The sequence below is a fragment of the Elephas maximus genome, chromosome 26, assembly GCF_024166365.1.
Source record: "Elephas maximus indicus isolate mEleMax1 chromosome 26, mEleMax1 primary haplotype, whole genome shotgun sequence".
In the NCBI taxonomy this organism is placed as follows: Eukaryota; Metazoa; Chordata; class Mammalia; order Proboscidea; family Elephantidae; genus Elephas; species Elephas maximus.
This window is the reverse complement of record NC_064844.1, coordinates 7,353,725-7,377,131: the sequence shown is the minus strand read 5'-3', so window position 1 is coordinate 7,377,131 and position 23,407 is coordinate 7,353,725. Positions and strand designations below refer to the sequence as shown.

The 23,407-nt window shown below is 46.2% G+C and overlaps 1 protein-coding gene across 5 annotated transcripts in view; it reads left to right on the top strand.

Moving 5' to 3' along the window:
• EML6 (EMAP like 6) overlaps window positions 1-23,407 on the top strand; it is a 264,701-nt gene that overhangs the window by 112,019 nt on the left and 129,275 nt on the right. For all 5 annotated transcript variants that reach the window (XM_049870655.1, XM_049870656.1, XM_049870657.1 and 2 more), the window contains exons 5-7: window positions 2,014-2,082; window positions 10,644-10,829; window positions 12,448-12,583. In XM_049870655.1, coding sequence (XP_049726612.1) covers window positions 2,014-2,082; window positions 10,644-10,829; window positions 12,448-12,583 — 391 coding nt within the window. The remainder of the gene's footprint in view (window positions 1-2,013; window positions 2,083-10,643; window positions 10,830-12,447; window positions 12,584-23,407) is intronic.

The window sequence follows — 23,407 nt, the reverse complement described above, 5'->3', positions numbered from 1 at the left end:
TGTGACGCTTAGGTCTTGGATGTTACTATTTCTGCTTATACTGTGATTCCATAATATCTTATAAAGTAAGTCGAGCTAGAGCGGATAAATGCGTGAATTTCCAGTGCCCGCAAAATCGGGCTTGGGACCCAGTACACATTGTCGGGATGCCACCTCTAGTGCTGCTGAAAACAAACTCACAAGTAGTATTTTATTTATTGTCCTGCAATTCCTACTCCTATTCCTGAATCATTTAACATAGTGCAACTTGACTTAGTATACCGCATGTCAGAATTTTGGGCCTATTATCTTCACAAAAATGTAGAAAATTAAAATCATGAACACTTTAAACCAGTCAAAGCTCCTCACTTAGAAAAATAGCCTCATGTAATGACTTTGGCTTGTATATAAAGGATTTTGTTGTTCTTGTTGTTAACTCTACTGAATGCCCTGTGACCCGTGTGTCTGATTTCAGTGACTTTCTCCTATTGCTTTGTTAACGTACTGCTCATTTTCCAGTTGGGGGGAGATTATAAAAAGTGCACAGCTGCGCTTGTGGGAAGTCTGTAATTTTAGGAGCCTAGAACGTTCTATTGAAATCCTGTCCTGTTAGGACACTGTTCCCCCAGACCCCATAATCTGTGTCTCCCAGAGTCTTGTTCTTCATTTCCGATGCCAGCATGAATTATTACGGGCTGCTTCGGGGAAAATGATGATCCTCAAGATGATTTTAGTGGCTAAAATACTTCACCCCTTACATTCGTATAACCAGTGCTTTATAGCTTGGTAAAGGATTTCATATACATTATCTTAATCGACCTTATAACAAAACTGAGGTAGTGTCACCCGCTTTAGAGAAAAGGAAGTTAAGGTTAGAGAGGCAAAGATTTGCCTGAGGTTCCATAATGGTAATGGGTGCCTGGACCCCGCTGGTACTTGGTATGTGGACATGGCTTTCTGACTCCAACACAGCACCCTTTCCGTGGTCCGTGATTGCTTCGTTCTACCTGACCGGTGGTTGGCGGTCCAGACTCAGCCTCTGATGATCGGTCCATAGATGCTCCATTCTACCTGAAGGGAAGTTAGTGACATAGCTTCTTTTTTGGTCTAGATTCTGGCCCTGACAGTTCATCCTTCCATTTCTGTCAGCCCTTCATAGAGTGTGGGCCAGGGACCACCTGCATCAGAATCTCCTGGGGTCTGTTTAAAAATGCAGATGACTAGGCCTGATTCCAGACCCACTAAATCCGAATCCCTCAGGTGGGCCCTGGGAGTATTTTCAGCAACTGCTCTAGGCAATGTGATTCTCAAGGTTGGCAGAGTCTTTTCTCTCCTGTCTCCAAAATGGAAGTAAAACTACCTACAGACTGTCTGGCAGCTTTTCTTAAAGAATGAGAAATAATATTAGCGGGTATGTTTTCCTTTACTTGGAGCACTGAAAACATAATTGTGTTTTGGGTCAGATTAAAATGATGGGCTAAAAGGCTGTTTTTGTTGGGCTAAGTTAGGGCCAGATAAATGCTCCTGCCCTATGCTCAGAAGTACTAACTTCCATGACTACTAGAATCTGTTGGCTATATTGAACTGTACTTGACTGTTAAAACATTTTACTAGTTAAAATGAAGCATTTTATACTTCTGTTCATTTTCATCAGAAAGCTATGTCCAAAGCTTTTCAGCAGCATAGTGGAGGGAGAGCTGTAGGGAATTCGATCAAAAAATTATCCTAAGTCATCAAAATTTATTTGCTTATCACAGATGGACAAAATAAAATCGATAGCGCCAGTTTGTTCTCAGTGGTTGTAGTTAATTACCTCTCTCCTGAGGCGTGAGGTAAGTGGACATGAGACAATACATAACGCACGAGGTGGGTGCTCTAGAATCATCCGCAGACGCAAACCCTCCGCTTTTCACTCTGCGCAGCTAACATTGTGTTCTAAGTGCCAGGATATAGTCTTGGTAATTGAACTGGTGCCTGGAGGAAGGCAAAAACATGTAAATGACCAACATAGCAACTTTTAATATTTTTTAACAGATTTTTGATATTTCCTGGGATCCATATCAGCCAAACAGAGCGGTTAGCTGTGGAGTAAAACATATAAAGGTAAAGTAGTTCTTTTTTTTTTTTTTGTACCTTGTATGAGAATATGGCAACACTGGTGGCATAGTGGTTAAGTGCTACGGCTGCTATCCAAAAGATGGACAGTTTGAATCCACCAGGTGCTCCTTGGAAACCCTATGGGGCCATTCTACTTTGTCCTATAGGGTCGCGATGAGTCAGAATTGACTCGACGGCAATGGGTTCAGTTTTTTTGGTATGAAAATATTTCAAGTGTCTATATAGATAATTTAGTGTTGAGAGACTGCTTGACTTTATTAATTTTTTTTCCTTAAATTTGGAGCCCTCTTCCGTTTCTCTGATCCTGAAGCAAACATCAGCTCGTGGGGCTTCCTTTCAGAAATGCAAAGGAACCACAGTCAAGTGAATTGCTGAATAGGCAGCCAAAAAAGCAGCTTTATGTTAATTAAATACCAAACTCATGACTCATAATACTTCTAGGATTACATATTTTAAAACAGTTCTGATTTTAATTTTGTGAATTAAGTTTTTACATTATATATGGCATGTCAAAACTCTTTTTTGACATGTTAATATGTTCTCTTGTGCTCAACATGGAAATAAACTCATTTCTGTTGAGTCATGTCAACTCGTAGCAGCCCTACAGGACAGAGTAGAGCTGCCCTGTAGAGTTTCCAAGGCTGTAACCTTTCTGGAAGCAGACTGCTGCATCTTTCTCCCACAGAGTGGCTAGTGGGTTCAAACCTCAGACCTTTCAGTTGGCAGCTGAGTGCTTAACCACTGCGCCACCAGGGCTCCTTCGAATAGACTACATAGCCTGAAAAATTACTAGCGGCCCAGGCTCTGCCTCTGGAATAGGCCTACGATTGCTTCCTTCTGTTACGTTATGGAGGTAACAATGTTAGCACGACCAACATTATTTGCTTTGACATAGCAAAAACTTCTCCTAGGATATTGCTCAAGACCTTCTGTCTGTAAAGTTTGTAGATAATGTAAGTTAAGTACATAAATAATAGAGTATGAGGATTACTTGCTTGAATGTAGTGTGTGTGGGTCTCTGCTAATGCAAGAATGATGCATTTCTGTATGAAAAGAATAGACATTTATATTATTTTTCCAATCAACCTCTCCTATTTCCCAGTTTTTTTCTTAATCTAGTTTTTCATGATCCGGCTCATTGTTCCTATTTAATAGTTAGTAAAAGACAGCCAATAAGATTCTCAGAAATAAATATAGTAAGAAATGTGTGTGATTTATCTAAAGAATATTATACAACTTCACAGAAGAACATAAAAAGAAGACTTAAATAGAGAGACAGACCTTGATTCTGGACATGAAGTCTGAAAATATGTAGATGCATTATTTTTCTCCAAATGAATTTATGTTTAGTACAAATTCAGTTAAAACCTCTATAAGTTTTATTGATGTTGCTACCTGACAGCATTACCCCTTAAATCATCCTAAATCAATCTGGAAGGATAAGAGAATGAGAATAAGCAAGAACTTTGGGATAAGAAGGAATAATGAAGAAGAATATGTACCACTATTTCCTAACGCATATTTAAGAAGATGTAATAATTCAAATAGTGAAAGACTGGGGTAAAGGTAAAGGATAAATGAAAAAAAGAAAGAAAGCTGAGAAACAAACTTTAGTATGAATAATAATTTAGAATATAATAATAGTGTTTATGGTCCAATCCGACTCATAGCTATGAGTCAAAATCGACTCGATGGCACTGGGTTTGGTTTGGTTTATGGTCCGATCCCGTTGTGCATAGGGTCGCCATGAGTTGGGGGCCTACTCAAGAACAACTAAGAACAATAACAACAAATCAATGAGCACTATAACAATTTGTTATCAATTTTTGGGGAAAAAAGTCCTATTATTATTCCATATAAATTTTAAAATACACCAAGACATCTTGATTAAAATGTACACAAAGTTGGCAAGGATTAGTGAATGAGCACTCCCAAACCTTGTAAATGAGTATGGTCTTTCAGCTCAGAAATTTGGCAATATCTTATCAATAGGCTTAAGAATGTTGATTTCCTTTGATCCAGTAATTTCATATCTTGAAATTTATCCCAAGAAAATTGTCAGGGGTGTGAACCAAGAGCTGCTTCATTACTGGATAATTTATGAAGAGCAAACAAAAGCAAACCGGAAACCATCTAACTGCCCCAGGTGCTTAAATAAAATAATAATGTGCAATATTTCTATGTTGTGTTTTAGAGGAATATTTAATATTTTGGGAAATGACCTACTTCACGTGGGGAAGTCCACAGTGGCTACTTCTGGGAGGGGCAGATGCGGGGCTTTGATTTTTTATTTAGAAGTGCATTTTTGTGTAAGAAATAAATCGAAAGGATATCGCAAAATGCTAAACAGTTACCTCTGGATAGTGAGTTGATGGGTGATTTAAAATTTTCCTTTTTATTCTTTCCTTTCTTTTAAAATTCACTTACAACGCGTTTACTTCCAAAAAAAAAAAAGAGGACAAAGATATAAGTCTATAGATTTCACTAGTGCAAGGTATAAGCTGTTCTACCAACACGTTATACGTCCCTGAATGGCTCAAACAGTCAGATGCTTAACAACTAGCTGAAAGGTTGGCGGTTTGAACCCACCCAGAGCACCTTGGAAGACAGCCTGGAGATCTGCTTCTGAAAGACCACAGCCTTGGAAACCCCATGGAGCAGCTCTACTCTGCACACATGGGGTCATCATGAGTCCGAAACAACTCCACGGCAACCAACATGTTAGAGTTTTACAGGCATTTGTACTCGTTGTTCAAAGACCTGATTTTAACCTGAGAAAACATTTGCTGAAATACAGGCACTTTCTTGCCTTAACAGGAGTTGGAGGGACATTTCTTATGCCTTATCCAGTACACCTAAAAGACTAAAAACTCATTACATTTAATATTTGTTGTTTGTACTATACAAAGGAACAAAAACAGACTCTATATTCAATTAGCCTTAGGCTTAGCAATTAAAATATTAATTTTATAGAACATTCTGGAAGAGAAGCAAAACCAAAAATTCTCTAGCGATAAAAGAGAGATCTCAACTGGTCATAGGAGTATTAAGCGTTTCAGGACCTACGCACCCACTGCCGTCGAGTGGATTCCAACTCACAGCAACCCTGTGGAATGGAGCAGAACTGCCCTCATAGGGTTTCCAAGGCTGTAATCTTTATGGAAGCAGATCACCACATTTCCCTCGGAGTGGGTTCCAACTGCCAGCCTTTTGATTAGCAGCTGAGCACTTTAACCACTGTGCCACCAGGTCTCCCTCACATTTCAGGGAAGGGGTGGTATTTGACCTGAGCCCTGGTAAAAAAAAAAAAAAAAAAAAAAAAAAAAAAAATTTTTTTTTTTTTTGGTGGGCAGGGGAGTTTGGTAGGAAGGAATGTGGAGGCAGTAAAACCCAGATGAGGGGTTACACTTTAGGCAGGAGTCAGCAGGGAGGCGTTGGTCACCATGGAATCGTGGGATAGGAGCTGGAATGGTTCTGGCCATGGTATGTTCCAAAATGACCGACATTTTCACCACCAAAGGATCTCTATAACTTTCTTTCCAAGGGAACCAATATTTGAAAAGATTTTAGCCACCAAATAAGTTATATCCATTAAATAATAATTCTGTTAGCAATTTATATTTAATCTGCCAACATAGGTTTCTGATCAGCCTCTGTGATATGGTGGCCTCCTTGAGTTTTTCTTTTAGCCAGAAGCAATGAAACGTGTGAGCTCATGATGAGTGGAGGCCTGATTTCTGTTAGGCTGTGGCAGCTCTCTGGAAGTCGGGGGCCCTGACCTGGGCGACTTCATTCTACAGTGAGGAGGCCAAGGCCTGGAGGTGTTATTGGACTTCAAAACTTGGTTCTGTCACCCTCTTCCTAACTCTGGGCAAGTTACCTAATCTCCCTGTGGATGAATTTCTTCCTCTCCCAGAAAACATATGGGCATCACTACCTCCTGAATTTATTAAAAGAGTGACATTAAACAGAGTAGGGAACTAGAAGGGGCATGTCATTGCTGTTGGTAGTTACAGGAGAGTCAACCCTAACTCATGGCAACCCCGTGTGTTTTGGAGTAGAACTGCTCCGTAGGGTTTCCAAGGCTGCCATCTTTCTGAGGTGCCTCTGGGTGGATTTCAACCACCAACCTTTCAACTGGTAGTCAAGTGCTTAACGATTTGCACCACTCGGGGACTCCTCATAGGGGCACCATCAGTGTTGATTCTTTTCCCATTCCTAAGATCACGAAAACAGTGGCTTACAGTGTAGAGCTCTTTCCACTTAGAAATCCTCCCTTTAATGATTTGTCTCTGCCTAACTTTTTCCCCCAAAATAACACATTTATTGGGTTCTAATAGATATTTTTAATAGATAAGCTGCTTAATTGAGACGACTCTCCAAATTTCCCTTATTTTTTTCATCTTTGGTTAACTCACATTTTTAATCAGTTCTAAAAGCAGAAACACATAAAATCACGGAACTTCATTTGAAAACACTAAGAGCTATTTATCCTGTTAAATTTGTTAATTAGGCATTTTTTTTTTCCTAAGCAAAAATAAGCATTTTTGCCTCAAATGGAAGAATCTCCAAATGTATGTCCAGCCATCCTTTATTAATTTTGTTTGGAAAAGAATCCACAGCAAATTCCAGCAGGCTTCAACAGATTACTTTCACTATCTATATTTTCTATATGCAATTCCTGTACTACTTCACCTTTTTTTCGAAACCGACCCTAGTATCAAATGAATGATTCCAGTCACAAGTTGAATGCAAAATCTTTGACCTAATCCAAGAAAATATCGTTGTGTAAAATGTTTATCCCTTCCCTTGTTGCCGTTGAGTGGATTCTGACTCATGTCAACCCTATAGGACAGAGTACAACTGCCGCTTGGGGTTCTCAAGGAGCAGCTGATGGATTCGAACTGCCAACCTTTTGGTTAGCAGCCAAGCTCTTAACCACTGCGCCACCAGGGCTCCAAAGCGTTTGTATTTAGATTGAAATCCTTTCTGGTTTCGCAAAAATCCCTGGTGTTTGGCGAACAGATGAATTACAATGATCTGAAATGAAAGCTGGAAAAACTGTAGCAGGTTTGCGGTGCATGAGCTGCCAGCTTGCGGATACTGCTGAGCCTCCTCTAGTCTCTAGCTATACACAGAAAGGACCTTGGGGATTATCCCGGGCCAGAGGAACTCCAAGGTACCTGCCAGTTCTGAGAAAATGTGTATTTCAATCTGTGACTGGAGACTGGAGAAGATAAACAGTGTTACTTCTGATGTGGATTTAATGATGCTTTGCCCCCCTGAAGAGCCCTGGTGGCGCAATGGCTAAGAGCTCCACTGCTAACCAACAGGAAACCCTATGGGGCAGTTCTACTCTGTCCCGTAGGGTCGCTACGAGTCGGAATTGACTCGGTGGCAACAGGTTTGGTTTCTTGGTTTTGCTACCCTAAACCGCCACTGTTTTCCTAACAGGAAGCTATTTTCAAAAAGAGATACTGTTTCAGGGGTTCGCCATTTTCTGCAGAATATCTTTTAGCTATCCTGGCAGCCCGTCCACGAGGACATTTTGAGAGAACTGTTTGCTTATTTGGCATGCTTCATGTGGGCATTAAGCATACGACTGCGTGGTTTTGTCAGAAAACGTTTGTGTTATTCAGGTCTGAGGATCATCATCTCTATTTTTTGTGGTGGTTCGTCATCTAGAAATATTTAAATAACTCAGGTGGGAGGGGCACATACCAAGTTAAAGGAAGAACTACCAAAGCCGTTGCCCTCCAGTCGATTCTAACTCATGTTGACCCCACATGACAGAGTATACTGCCCCAAAGGGTTTCCTAGGCTGTAATCTTTACAGAAACCCTGGTGGCATAGTGGTTAAGCACTACTGCTGCTAACCAAAACAGCAGCAGTTCAAATCCACCAGGTGCTCCTTGGAAACACTACAGGGCAGTTCTGCTCTATCCTGTAGGACCACTATGAGTTGGAATGGATGCGATGGCAATGGGGTTAACCTTTACAGGAACTGATCGCCAGGTCTTTTCTCCCATGGAGCTGCTGGGGGATTTGAATTGCCAACCTTTTGGTTAGCAGCCAAGCACTTAGCCATTGTACCACCAGGGCTCCTTAAAGAACGAATTACTCTCTTTTTAATCTTCATGCATAGGGAGACACAGTGAGAAAGGAAAACGCCTGCCTTAAATATCACCATGAACAGAAAGTTCTTTTGGCATGTCTGCGCAACCATGCCAAAGAACTTGCTGTTATATCTTATAGTTTCTTCAGGTTCGGAGTTAAATTTTATTTGTTTTTATTGTACGTTAGATGAAGGTTTATAGAACAAGCTAGGTTCTCATGAAACAACTAGTACACATATTGTTTTGTGACATTGATTACCAACCCCAGACATGTCAACACTCTCCCCTTCTTGACCTTGGGCTCCCTATCACTGGCTTTCCTGTCCCCTCTTGCCTTCTAGTCCTTGCCCCTGGGCTGGTGTGCCCCTTTAGTCTCATTTTGTTTTATGAGTCTGTCTAACCTTTGGCTGAAGGGTGAACCTCAGGAATGACTTCATTACTGAGCTAGAAGGGTGTCCGGGGGCCATACTCTTATTTCTCCAGTCTCTGTCAGGCCAGTAAGTCTTGTCTTTTTGTGAGTTAGAATTTTGCTCTACGTAGTGCTCCAGCTCTATCTGGGACCCTCTATCGTGACCCCCGTCAGAGCAGTCAGTGGTGGTAGCTGGGCACCACCCAGTTGTGCTGGACTCAGTCTGATGGAGGCCGTGGTAGGTGTGAACCATTAGTCCTTTGGACTAATCTTTCCCTTGTATCTTTGGTTTTCTTGATTCTCCCTTGCTTCAGGTGGGGTGAGACCAGCAGAGTCAAACTTTAAATATTAAATGTTTTCCAGAGCTTATACCTATGTTTCCCTGGATCTTTTTTATTCTTTTGATGTATCCTTTAATGCCTTTTATAAAAATAATAATACCCCCCCCCCCAAAATCACCAAAGTTGACACTTGCCTCCTTTATGAGAGGAGGGCCAGTTACATCTCAGCCTCTCATCCTCGCTAAGGACAGGCCCCTGCCACCTCCACAGCTGCCTTCCTCCTGGCCATTCTTGGAGGTGCAACACCCCTCGCCCCAGAGCTGTGAGCCCCTCCTGAGAGGGGCCCCGCTTTTCCTCCCTCACAGGCACAAAATACTAGGTTGCGGTTGATTTCTCCCACACAGCCCTGTGACCTGGCCAGTCCTACGCTCTTGAGCTCAGACGCAGCTTCTTCTCACCCCTCGTCCAAATCCTGTACGTGTTCATCCCAACCCATTCAACATGGTTGTCTTCGAATTCCCTTGCCCCTTGTGAATAGTCTGAATGAGCTGGCATAAAATCGGTCTTTTATGTTCTTAAAATTGTTCTCATACAATGTTGTTTTGTATGTATGTTCCCCATCAGATTTGAAGTTCTCAGGGCAAAAACCAAGATTTCAGTATTTTCTCGTGTATACCTCCCGTGGAATCTTACCTTGGACAAGACCCTTACACTCCCTTTCCTTCACTTCTGAATGGGGGTAATGATAATAATACCTGCCTTCACCTGTTCTCAAGGATAGAATGAGGATCAAATAACTTAACGTATGTGAAGAGCCCTTCTATACAGTGACAGGCCACATAAATGACAGCAAGTCCAAGTATATCGAAAGAAAATATTAGTTCTATACAACATGGAGTCTCCTTGCTGTCTCCTGTGAAGTAGTGCACGGCTTTATGCTATCGTCTTCCACATAATAAACTCTGCATCAAAAATGGAAAAAACCTAAGAAATTATTTGGTTATAAGGAACAATGACTCATATTTAGAAACATATTTCTGAGTAACATTTCTACAGTGAAGATTTAAAGCTCTTAGTTAGAAATAAATTATTTCCAAATAATTCCAAACATATATAATCGTAAGTTGTGCGTGATTCCCATTTTCCCTTATAGTTTTCTGCATTTCTGAACTTCTCTGCCATAAACGTATACTAGTTTTATTCTTTGACAAAAATTAATCAAACAAAAAATAAGATGATTCATTCGCTTTATTCCAATTCTGAGAACACTGACATAGTCACTTAAAACACCATTAAACCATTAGCTAAGTTTTAAAAATTTGAAACTTTGAACATTTAAAAAATACTGTTATAGGTTTTTATCATGCTGCTAGTAGTTGACTAAAATAGTCAGCTGTCATAATGAAGTAAGTTAAATTGTTTGTGCCTAGTTTTTGGGTAGTTCATATATAAACAACAACAAAAAAACCTACCTGGTACTGTCAAGTCTATTCGGACTCATAATGACCCTAAGGAGTAGAACTGCCAACATGGGGTTTCCAAAGAGCAGCTGGTGGATTTGAGCTGCTGACCTTTTGGTTAGCAGCTAAGCTCTTAACCACTGCACCACCGGGGCTCCAGTTCATTTACAGGAATCTACAATATGTGCAATGAACTACAACATAAGCAAATTATACCAATAATGCAATGCATCACAATACTCTATTTTGGGGTATATTTATTTTATCATTTATTTTGTAGTTTTGGACACTATGTGGAAATGCCCTGACTGCAAAAAGAGGAATATTTGGCAAAACGGGGGATCTCCAGACCATCCTTTGCCTTGCATGTGCCAAAGAAGACATCACCTACTCTGGTGCTTTAAATGGCGATATCTATGTCTGGAAAGGGCTCAATTTAGTCCGCACCATCCAAGGCGCACACAGCGTGAGTACTGTGATAGGGAGATTTGGGGTTAAGCTGAGGGAGATGTAAGCTAAGATCACAAATTCCTGTATTCTTTTACCCACTGCTTTAGGATCAAAGGACTCCACTGAATACAACATAAACACGAAGGTTTCCCAAATTATTATTGTTCACCTGAAAGAAAAACATATTTCAAAAGCATAGTAACTAAATTAGTCTTTACCACAATTATTGATTAGCTCATTAAGGTTGTTACTCATCAACAGTAGCTTGATAGAAGACTAGAACTATTGTTTCGTCTCATAGATCAGTGATTCTCAAGCTTAAAGTGTGTCTCCTGGGGAATCTCGTTAAAATGCAGATTCTAAATAGGTCTTAGCCGGCCTGACATCATGGCTTAGTAGGTCACGATGTGGCTGCTGCTGGTCTGTGGACCACACTTTGGGTACCAAGAGTGTAGACAACTGTTATTTGTACATTAGTGGGCGAGGTAGATCTTCCTCACTCTGAATGTTCTGGCACAGGGTGCCACCACCCCATCAAAGTGTCACAAGCTCTTAAAATATGAACAGAAATTATGGACTTTCTGCTCTGTAAGAACAAGGGCAAACTTTTTGCCACTCTGCACTTTTGACATATATGAAAATAGTTGCATTGTTATATCTGTAGATGGTAGAATGGAAATGTCCAAAGAGGGATGGGGAGATGAGGAGATGTTTTATGCCTAGTGTGGTAAATGGGAATTTGAAAAATGTTGAAAATGTAACAGACTTTTATTGCCTCCAAGTTGATTTCCTGTTACTCTTAATTTGAAGAAAGGTTTAAAGGTTTAGGTGACAGTAAAAGAGCTATGAAATTTCCGATTTTCTTTGTCATCTGTGTTGAGGACTAGTTTTCTTGGCTTCAGTAATCATGAGTTGGCTCTTAAAGCAAGAGGTCAGTACTTGTCCTCATTCAGGAAAGCAGCTTGCTTAGTAGCCTAATTTCTCTTTATGCTGGATCTTACGTCAACATTCTACCCTTATGGCACTTTGAGCAGACCAAATAAAATATTTTCCTGTGGAAGAGCATCTTGAAGGTATGAAACCGCTTCAGATCTGAAGAGGCATCTTTAAATGATGTAGAACAAGCCAGCACAAATGCAGTGTACAGTTCGGTTCAGGTGATGCCCTCTTGAGCCCATTCAGGCACCTTTGTACCTGTGGAAGTGTTTGTGCCCCCAGCCCACTTGTCTTTACTAGATTATTTTGGGCGGCCATTTATATGAACCATCCGCATTGTTGCCTTAATTCTCCTTACAAGGGTCAGCTGTCACACACAGCAATTTATGTTTTCCCGTTTGCTTTAACCAACGTATTCCTGAATGATTTTTCTTTTGTACAACCTGCCATCAATTTAGTCACTGTAAAGGAGCACTTGAACTAGTTTGCCTTGGCGGTTATTATGAGTATCTCTTAATTTAGCTGAGATGAAGGGTATTGTGAGTAGGTAGTTGGCTTATTGTCAGGATTTCAATAGAAAACAAAGGTTTTTTTTTTGTTTTGTTTTGCTTTGTTTTGTTTTTTAATCATCAAGATTCAATTATAATGACTACTTACCATGACTACAGCATCGGGTATTACCTATTTGTAACCAACAGGCTGGAATCTTTAGCCTGTATGCCTGTGAAGAAGGTTTTGCCACTGGTGGACGAGATGGGTGTATACGATTATGGGACACTGATTTCAAACCAATAACCAAAATTGATCTCAGGGAGACAGAACAAGGATATAAAGGTAATGTGCATATATTAATACTTACCCATAACTCTGATTTGTTAAATATAATGTAAAGTTCTGTATTTGTATTTGTTTCTTTGTTTGTATTCCACTTTATTCCATAAGGAAATTAAGAGAGTTTGCATAAATATGTTGAACAAAAGGTAAAAAGGATATTAAAAATAAATGGATAGGAAAATGTTAGTTAAAACTAAGAAACTGCTACCTGCTAGTATTTGGAATCCAAGTCTATTTATAAAGATCACTTACTTAGCATGCTACTTGTAAAGCCTTCTATTGCTCCGCCTGTAGACTTCTAGAAGGTCTACAAAATGCATCTGGCAATTTCCAAGTTGTTTTATGCAAATTGCTGTGACATCTGCATAAACCTGCATATTCTAATAATTATCTCTTCACTGAACCAAACCAAACCCAACTCAACTCATTGCCGTCGAGTGGATCCCGACTCATAGTGACCCTATGGAACACAGTAGAACTGCCCCATAGGGTTTCCAAGGAGTGCCTGGTGGATTCAAACTGCCGACCTTTTGGTTAGAAACAACCAAGAACCCCTAAGAGCAATGTAAAGCAGCTGTAAGAGTTTGGCCTTGAATCATGGAACTTCTTGGTACCCATCAAGGTAAATCAGGAGCAAAACATGTTTAGATAACTGATGAGTTAACTTGCCAGATGGCATTACCAACCATAAACTGGCTAATGTTGGGATACATCAGCCAGAAATGATGGCTCCCTTTTGGCAGTCACTTCATCCAGCTCATCCAAAAATTGTATGACATGATTACAGTATAAATTTAAAAGTGTGGGGAGCAGAGCCAAAGCCACATTGACCGGGCTCTTCTTTTCTGTCTGGTACTGAGCCTCTGAAGCCAGCTCTCCAAGGAGGGCTAAGGTGCTGGACCTGAGTGAGCATCCATGTAATGGGCAGGGTGTGTATGGATTGCACACAGCTAAGCCCATGACAAACTCCTGTCCCCAGAGTCAAAGAAGGACGGTCAGGGACCCCCTCCATCTATATCAGTTTCAACAGATTCCCATCCTCCCTCCCCCCTTGCCAAGATCAGAGCAGATAGGGGTGGTGTACAGCAGACAGGCTGAACCTGAAGCAGGTCTGTCAGGACATGGGCCTGTGGCTCCTGGGCTTGAGGTTTACCAGGGGAGGAATGGGCATGCATGTGAGCTGGATGACTAGGGTGACAGTAGCCTGTAATTCAGGGGAATAACAGACTGTGCTTTGAAAGGGTGCTATGGATCCTGCTCCATCGCCAGCCCCAGGGAGCCATGAGAAGGGGCAGGGCTCAGGAAGGAATTCCAGCTCAAGTTCCACTTCTACTCTCTGGAGACCTTCTTAACTTCTGCAATCACTGCTCACCACCAAGAGTCTGTTACTTAATATTTTACTTTAAATTGATATTAACATAGTCAATTGATCTCTCTCTCTCTCTCTTTTTTTTTTTTTACTTCATCTCATCCTAAGTAATATTTGTGTGATCGTGGGTTTAATATGCTGTTTAATTTCTTCAATGCTCATTAAAATGAATTTTGAGCTATTGAACTGAAAATGTTTGTCCATAAAGCACCCACCTAAATCCGCCCCATCCCCGCCCGTGGGTGTGTGACAGCTGCGCTTTCGGCAGCACTGTCTCAGAAGTCCATTATGCACCATCAGACTTCTCAGGAGATACTGACGTCCATTCCAGCCCTCAAGGGAAAAACAGGGTGAATGTCTGGAGTCAAAAGAACAAAAGGCTTCTGGTTGGACTGTTGATAACAACCTCAAATTCCACCACACCTCACCCCCAACCCAGGGAGTTCAGGAGCCTGTGCTGGCAGGATTGTGCTGGAGAAGATGCTCTTTGCCCTCTTCAGGCCTTGGCGCCATCGTCACGCGGAGCTAGGGAAGGAGGCTGCTGGGTTCATGAGCCCGTTTGCACAACCCGGGAGGATGAACCATTCTCAGAACTAGGCTCCCTCTGCGGGGTTCGCTGAGGCCACCCGTGACGGGGTGGGACCTCCTGGGCGAGTGTGGGCCTGACCCAGAGTGGGGTAGGGCGACCCAGCACAAGTGTAGGCATGCCCTGAACCAGAGTGGGGTAGGGCAACCCAGCACAAGTGTAGGCATGCCCTGAAGCAGAGTGGGGTAGGACGACCCAGCACAAGTGTAGGCATGCCCTGAACCAGAGCGGGGTAGGGCAACCCAGCACAAGTGTAGGCATGCCCTGAACCAGAGTGGGGTAGGACGACCCAGCACAAGTGTAGGCATGCCCTGAACCAGAGTGGGGTAGGGCGACCCAGCACAAGTGTAGGCATGCCCTGAACCAGAGTGGGGTAGGGCGACCCAGCACAAGTGTAGGCATGCCCTGAACCAGAGTGGGGTAGGACGACCTAGCACAAGTGTAGGCATGCCCTGAACCAGAGTGGGGTAGGACGACCTAGCACAAGTGTAGGCATGCGCTGAACCAGAGTGGGGTAGGGCGACCCAGCACAAGTGTAGGCATGCCCTGACCCAGAGTGGGGTAGGGCGACCCAGCACAAGTGTAGGCATGCCCTGACCCAGAGTGGGGTAGGACGACCCAGCACAAGTGTAGGCATGCCCTGAACCAGAGTGGGGTAGGACGACCCAGCACAAGTGTAGGCATGCCCTGAACCAGAGTGGGGTAGGGCGACCTAGCACAAGTGTAGGCATGCCCTGAACCAGAGTGGGGTAGGACGACCTAGCACAAGTGTAGGCATGCCCTGAACCAGAGTGGGGTAGGGCGACCTAGCACAAGTGTAGGCATGCCCTGACCCAGAGTGGGGTAGGGCGACCCAGCACAAGTGTAGGCATGCCCTGAACCAGAGTGGGGTAGGGCGACCCAGCACAAGTGTAGGCATGCCCGGAACCAGAGTGGGGTAGGGCGACCCAGCACAAGTGTAGGCATGCCCTGACCCAGAGTGGGGAAGGGCGACCCAGCACAAGTGTAGACATGCCCTGAACCAGAGTGGGGTAGGGCGACCTACCACAAGTGTAGGCATGCCCTGAACCAGAGTGGGGTAGGACGACCCAGCACAAGTGTAGGCATGCCCTGAACCAGAGTGGGGTAGGGCGACCTACCACAAGTGTAGGCATGCCCTGAACCAGAGTGGGGTAGGGCGACCTACCACAAGTGTAGGCATGCCCTGAACCAGAGTGGGGTAGGACGACCTAGCACAAGTGTAGGCATGCCCTGAACCAGAGTGGGGTAGGGCGACCTAGCACAAGTGTAGGCATGCCCTGACCCAGAGTGGGGTAGGGCGACCCAGCACAAGTGTAGGCATGCCCTGAACCAGAGTGGGGTAGGGCGACCCAGCACAAGTGTAGGCATGCCCTGACCCAGAGTGGGGTAGGGCGACCCAGCACAAGTGTAGGCATGCCCTGAACCAGAGTGGGGTAGGGCGACCCAGCACAAGTGTAGGCATGCCCTGACCCAGAGTGGGGTGGGACGACCTAGCACAAGTGTAGGCATGCCCTGAACCAGAGTGGAGTAGGACGACCTAGCACAAGTGTAGGCATGCCCTGAACCAGAGTGGGGTAGGACGACCTAGCACAAGTGTAGGCATGCCCTGAACCAGAGTGGGGTAGGACGACCTAGCACAAGTGTAGGCATGCCCTGAACCAGAGTGGGGTAGGACGACCTAGCACAAGTGTAGGCATGCCCTGACCCAGAGTGGGGTAGGGTGACCCAGCACAAGTGTAGGCATGCCCTGACCCAGAGTGGGGTAGGGCGACCTAGCACAAGTGTAGGCATGCCCTGAACCAGAGTGGGGTAGGGCGACCTAGCACAAGTGTAGGCATGCCCTGACCCAGAGTGGGGTAGGACGACCTAGCACAAGTGTAGGCATGCCCTGACCCAGAGTGGGGTAGGACGACCTAGCACAAGTGTAGGCATGCCCTGAACCAGAGTGGGGTAGGACGACCTAGCACAAGTGTAGGCATGCCCTGACCCAGAGTGGGGTAGGACGACCTAGCACAAGTGTAGGCATGCCCTGAACCAGAGTGGGGTAGGACGACCTAGCACAAGTGTAGGCATGCCCTGAACCAGAGTGGGGTAGGACGACCTAGCACAAGTGTAGGCATGCCCTGAACCAGAGTGGGGTAGGACGACCTAGCACAAGTGTAGGCATGCCCTGAACCAGAGTGGGGTAGGACGACCTAGCACAAGTGTAGGCATGCCCTGACCCAGAGTGGGGTAGGACGACCTAGCACAAGTGTAGGCATGCCCTGAACCAGAGTGGGGTAGGACGACCTAGCACAAGTGTAGGCATGCCCTGAACCAGAGTGGGGTAGGACGACCTAGCACAAGTGTAGGCATGCCCTGACCCAGAGTGGGGTAGGACGACCTAGCACAAGTGTAGGCATGCCCTGAACCAGAGTGGGGTAGGACGACCCAGCACAAGTGTAGGCATGCCCTGACCCAGAGTGGGGTAGGACGACCTAGCACAAGTGTAGGCATGCCCTGAACCAGAGTGGGGTAGGACGACCCAGCACAAGTGTAGGCATGCCCTGACCCAGAGTGGGGTAGGGCGACCCAGCACAAGTGTAGGCATGCCCTGAACCAGAGTGGGGTAGGGCGACCCAGCACAAGTGTAGGCATGCCCTGAACCAGAGTGGGGTAGGACGACCTAGCACAAGTGTAGGCATGCCCTGAACCAGAGTGGGGTAGGACGACCTAGCACAAGTGTAGGCATGCCCTGAACCAGAGTGGGGTAGGACGACCTAGCACAAGTGTAGGCATGCCCTGAACCAGAGTGGGGTAGGATGACCTAGCACAAGTGTAGGCATGCCCTGACCCAGAGTGGGGTAGGACGACCCAGCACAAGTGTAGGCATGCCCTGAACCAGAGTGGGGTAGGACGACCCAGCACAAGTGTAGGCATGCCCTGAACCAGAGTGGGGTAGGACGACCCAGCACAAGTGTAGGCATGCCCTGAACCAGAGTGGGGTAGGACGACCCAGCACAAGTGTAGGCATGCCCTGACCCAGAGTGGGGTAGGGCGACCCAGCACAAGTGTAGGCATGCCCTGACCCAGAGTGGGGTAGGACGACCCAGCACAAGTGTAGGCATGCCCTGACCCAGAGTGGGGTAGGGCGACCCAGCACAAGTGTAGGCATGCCCTGACCCAGAGTGGGGTAGGGCGACCCAGCACAAGTGTAGGCATGCCCTGAACCAGAGTGGGGTAGGACGACCCAGCACAAGTGTAGGCATGCCCTGAACCAGAGTGGGGTAGGACGACCCAGCACAAGTGTACGCATGCCCTGAACCAGAGTGGGGTAGGGCGACCCAGCACAAGTGTAGGCATGCCCTGACCCAGAGTGGGGTAGGGCGACCCAGCACAAGTGTAGGCATGCCCTGACCCAGAGTGGGGTGGGACGACCTAGCACAAGTGTAGGCATGCCCTGAACCAGAGTGGGGTAGGGCGACCCAGCACAAGTGTAGGCATGCCCTGACCCAGAGTGGGGTGGGACGACCGAGCACAAGTGTAGGCATGCCCTGAACCAGAGTGGAGTAGGACGACCTAGCACAAGTGTAGGCATGCCCTGAACCAGAGTGGGGTAGGACGACCTAGCACAAGTGTAGGCATGCCCTGAACCAGAGTGGGGTAGGACGACCTAGCACAAGTGTAGGCATGCCCTGACCCAGAGTGGGGTAGGACGACCTAGCACAAGTGTAGGCATGCCCTGAACCAGAGTGGGGTAGGACGACCTAGCACAAGTGTAGGCATGCCCTGAACCAGAGTGGGGTAGGACGACCTAGCACAAGTGTAGGCATGCCCTGAACCAGAGTGGGGTAGGACGACCTAGCACAAGTGTAGGCATGCCCTGAACCAGAGTGGGGTAGGACGACCTAGCACAAGTGTAGGCATGCCCTGACCCAGAGTGGGGTAGGACGACCTAGCACAAGTGTAGGCATGCCCTGAACCAGAGTGGGGTAGGACGACCTAGCACAAGTGTAGGCATGCCCTGAACCAGAGTGGGGTAGGACGACCTAGCACAAGTGTAGGCATGCCCTGACCCAGAGTGGGGTAGGACGACCTAGCACAAGTGTAGGCATGCCCTGAACCAGAGTGGGGTAGGACGACCCAGCACAAGTGTAGGCATGCCCTGACCCAGAGTGGGGTAGGACGACCTAGCACAAGTGTAGGCATGCCCTGAACCAGAGTGGGGTAGGACGACCCAGCACAAGTGTAGGCATGCCCTGACCCAGAGTGGGGTAGGGCGACCCAGCACAAGTGTAGGCATGCCCTGAACCAGAGTGGGGTAGGGCGACCCAGCACAAGTGTAGGCATGCCCTGAACCAGAGTGGGGTAGGACGACCTAGCACAAGTGTAGGCATGCCCTGAACCAGAGTGGGGTAGGACGACCTAGCACAAGTGTAGGCATGCCCTGAACCAGAGTGGGGTAGGACGACCTAGCACAAGTGTAGGCATGCCCTGAACCAGAGTGGGGTAGGATGACCTAGCACAAGTGTAGGCATGCCCTGACCCAGAGTGGGGTAGGACGACCCAGCACAAGTGTAGGCATGCCCTGAACCAGAGTGGGGTAGGACGACCCAGCACAAGTGTAGGCATGCCCTGAACCAGAGTGGGGTAGGACGACCCAGCACAAGTGTAGGCATGCCCTGAACCAGAGTGGGGTAGGACGACCCAGCACAAGTGTAGGCATGCCCTGACCCAGAGTGGGGTAGGGCGACCCAGCACAAGTGTAGGCATGCCCTGACCCAGAGTGGGGTAGGGCGACCCAGCACAAGTGTAGGCATGCCCTGAACCAGAGTGGGGTAGGACGACCCAGCACAAGTGTAGGCATGCCCTGAACCAGAGTGGGGTAGGACGACCCAGCACAAGTGTACGCATGCCCTGAACCAGAGTGGGGTAGGGCGACCCAGCACAAGTGTAGGCATGCCCTGACCCAGAGTGGGGTAGGACGACCCAGCACAAGTGTAGGCATGCCCTGACCCAGAGTGGGGTAGGACGACCCAGCACAAGTGTAGGCATGCCCTGACCCAGAGTGGGGTAGGACGACCCAGCACAAGTGTAGGCATGCCCTGACCCAGAGTGGGGTAGGACGACCCAGCACAAGTGTAGGCATGCCCTGAACCAGAGTGGGGTAGGACGACCTAGCACAAGTGTAGGTATTAAAATAAACAGGATTTGAGGCTGGGAAGAAATGTAATTAAAATGCAGATAGTTTTCTGGTCCAGCTTCCGCTTCAACCAGCTAATACCATTCTCTCGATCCTTTGAGGATTTGCAGAGTGTGGGGTAAGGAGGCGTGGAGGAAAAGGGGAGAAATGGGCAGGGTGGACAGATGTTTGTGTCCCACCCCATCCCACCCCCAGTGAAGTCTGACCTTTCTGCTTCCTCTTCAGTCTCTTTGCTTCAAAAATGGAAGCACAGTGCATTTGAAAGGCACAGATCCAGACAAAGCAATGTTAGAACTTCCTTGCTCTCAATTTGGACATGAAGTCACATGCATGGATGTTTTTTTCTAATAAGAATTTCTTGATATAAATAAGCTTTCTTCCCTATTTTCGGTGTTAGTGTAACAATAACTCCTGAATTTATTTCCATGGTAATATAGTCAATTTTCACATATTCAAACAGTTTTCTAAACAAATGTAGCAAGAAAATTAATCATAGCCCGGTCCCAATTATTTCCTGTGTTCCTTAAAAATATTAGTCAACATTAAGAAACTGCTACTTGCTAACATTTGGGGATCCAAGTCTATTTATAAAGATCACACTTACTTAGCACGCTACCTGTAAAGCTTTCTCTTGCCCCACGTGTAGACTTCTAGAAGGTCTACAAAATGAATCTGGCAATTTCCAAGTTGTTTTATGCAAATTGCTGTGAGATCTGCATAAATTTGCATGTTCTAATAACTATTAACCGTTAAACATCACGAGAGATAGAGTAGTTTTTAGATGAACACATGAAGCTCGGAAAAAAAATATAATAGCTTTGTTATACAGAAATGCTATTACTCAGTTCTCTCATGTCTTTGTAATTGAGCCTGAGCTAATTAAGACATGTGACTTCTAGGTAAAACAATTAACCATACTTTAGATTGAGGGTAATCCAGCTTGGGGATGGGTCACGCTCACATCAGCAAGAATCAGTAGAGCCAGGACAATTTGGCTCTCTGGCCACCACGAAGATGGATTCCTGCCGTGAACACTCTCCAAGACTTAATCAAAGAAAATGGTCTTCACACAGCAAAAGGGCTCAGCCCTCAGTCAAGGGAATTGTGGTGTTTGATTTATACCAGTGACTTGGACATCTTTTATGAGTTGCCAGATTTTCACTGACTGCTGAGTGAGCTGTGGCAATAGCTTTAACTATACGTGATGATACAAACCAACAACCTAGTTTGTTCAGGGCCACAATCCCTTATCTGCAATTCTGAAAGCTAAATGGTTTGGAAAGCCAAAAGATTTTCTGTAGCTAATTTGGCAGTAATTTCAAGCTGGGAGAGACACTGAACGTCAACAGATGGAACTCTCTCACCTTAAGGAAGAAGCTTGATAACAGGGCATTTTGAGTCTGATGGTTTTTAAAACAAGTGTACAATCTGGGTAAAATACTAAAGCTTTAAATGACTTATCGTGGTGGCAAGAAAGGCCAGAAATAGTTCCTAAACCAAGGCAAACAAAATGAGTTCTGGTAATAAAATACTTTGATCCAATGGTTACAAATGCTTATGTCTAAAGGAATACAGTAATTATCCACACGGAATCAGATCTGTTACTCATTTATCCATTTAATAAATATTTACTAAGCATCTACTAAGTGCCAGATACGTGCCTAGAGGCTGAAAAGGCAGCATTAAAAAACATTCTCCAGACAGTGTTACTTTTCATTGCTTGTTTGGGGGTGTGTTTGTGTACTTGTGTGTTTGAACCACTAATGCTGCTTGCTGGGTTCTTATTGTGTCCCATGGACTGTAGACTCAGGATCCAGGGATACTCTGCCTCAGGTCAGGCAGCACTCCTGTAGACTCGGGATCCAGGGATACTCTGCATTAGGTCAGGCAGCACTCCTGTAGACTCGGGATCCGGGGATACTTTGCCTCAGGTCAGGCAGCACTCCTGTAGACTCAGGATCCAGGGATACTCTGCATTGGGTCAAGCAGCACTCCTGTAGACTCGGGATCCAGGGATACTCTGCATTAGGTCAGGCAGCACTCCCGTAGACTCGGGATCCGGGGATACTCTGCCTCAGGTCAGGTAGCACTCCTGTAGACTCGGGATCCAGGGATACTCTGCCTTAGGTCAGGCAGCACTCCTGTAGACTCGGGATCCAGGGATACTCTGCCTCAGGTCAGGCAGCACTCCTGTAGACTGGAGATCCAGGGATACTCTGCCTCAGGTCAGGCAGCACTCCTGTAGACTCGGGATCCAGGGATACTCTGCCTCAGGTCAGGCAGCACTTCCGTAGACTCGGGATCCAGGGATACTCTGCCTCAGGTCAGGCAGCACTCCCGTAGACTCGGGATCTGGGGATACTCTGCCTCAGGTCAGGCAGCACTCCTGTAGACTCGGGATCCAGGGATACTCTGCCTCAGGTCAGGCAGCACTCCTATAGACTCGGGATCCAGGGATACTCTACATTAAGTCAAGCAGCACTCCTGTAGACTCGGGATCCAGGGATACTCTGCCTTAGGTCAAGCAGCGCTCCCTTGGCTTTGAGCTGGGCTCTTTGTGGCACAAGATGCGCCCTTGCTGACTTTCATCCTCCCAACTGCCCCTCCCTATTCCCAGCCACCCTCCTGATCTTCGTAGATCTCTACAGGAGACGCCCAGCTATGTCCTTGCCCTCAGCCCAGCAGCCAGAGGGAGTGTTTGAAATTTCCATGAGCCAGATCACATTATGCCCTTCCTCAAGACTGTGCAGTGACCCCTCATTTCCCTCAGAAAAAGAGTTACAGTCCTTTCGGCCTCCCAGCCCATTACCCACCCAACTCTGCCCCCTGCTCCCTTGGCCAGGCTCGCTCCCACCTGCCCGTCCCTGCACTCAAGGGCTGCTCCCTCTGCCTGCATCAGTGTCCCAAGGAATCTGCATGGCCACTTCCCATCTCTCCTTCAAGCCATCGCCTGAAAACCTTGTTTAAAACTGCCGCCGTCCACTCTGCCCCCCCACCTGCACTCCTGGTCCCGTTCCCCCAGACCTGCTTCTCACCTTGTCACACAATGTAACTCACGTGTTTACTTTGTTTATGGTCATTGTGTCTTTGTTCAGTGATGCCTCCTAAGCTCTTCGAACAGTGCCTGGCACGTGCAGACACCCTGGTAATAGCTGTCCGATGAAGGAATGAATGAATAAATAGCATATTGTGTGACTGGAGCACAGAGCCTTGTGGAGAGAGCAAGTGTCAAGGCTATAGGTGACAAGCTGCTTGTTCAAGCTTGATCCCGAGAGCCGGGGATAAGAGGTCAAAGGTCAGGCTTAGGGAGGTGAGTGGCACACTCAGATCTCCCTGCTCCAGAGTGGAGAGCAGACCAGAGTGGGGCAGGATAGAGGGGGGAGCCCGTTAGTCTTCCCGCTCTTCATTTTCCTTATTACCGTTTTCTTCCTCAGAGTACACTGAGGGTCGTACAGTCCGGCGGTTCTCAACCAGGGGTGACTTTGTCCCTCAGGGGCACGGGACATTAGTAGGGAACGTTTTGTTTGTCACAGCTGGGTGGGAGGGGGTGCTACTGGCCTTTGTGGATAGAGGCCAGGGATGCTGCTAAATAAGCACCCTAGAATGCACAGGGCACCGCCCCACAACTAAGAATTATCTGATCCCAAAGGTTGGTAGTGCCAAGCT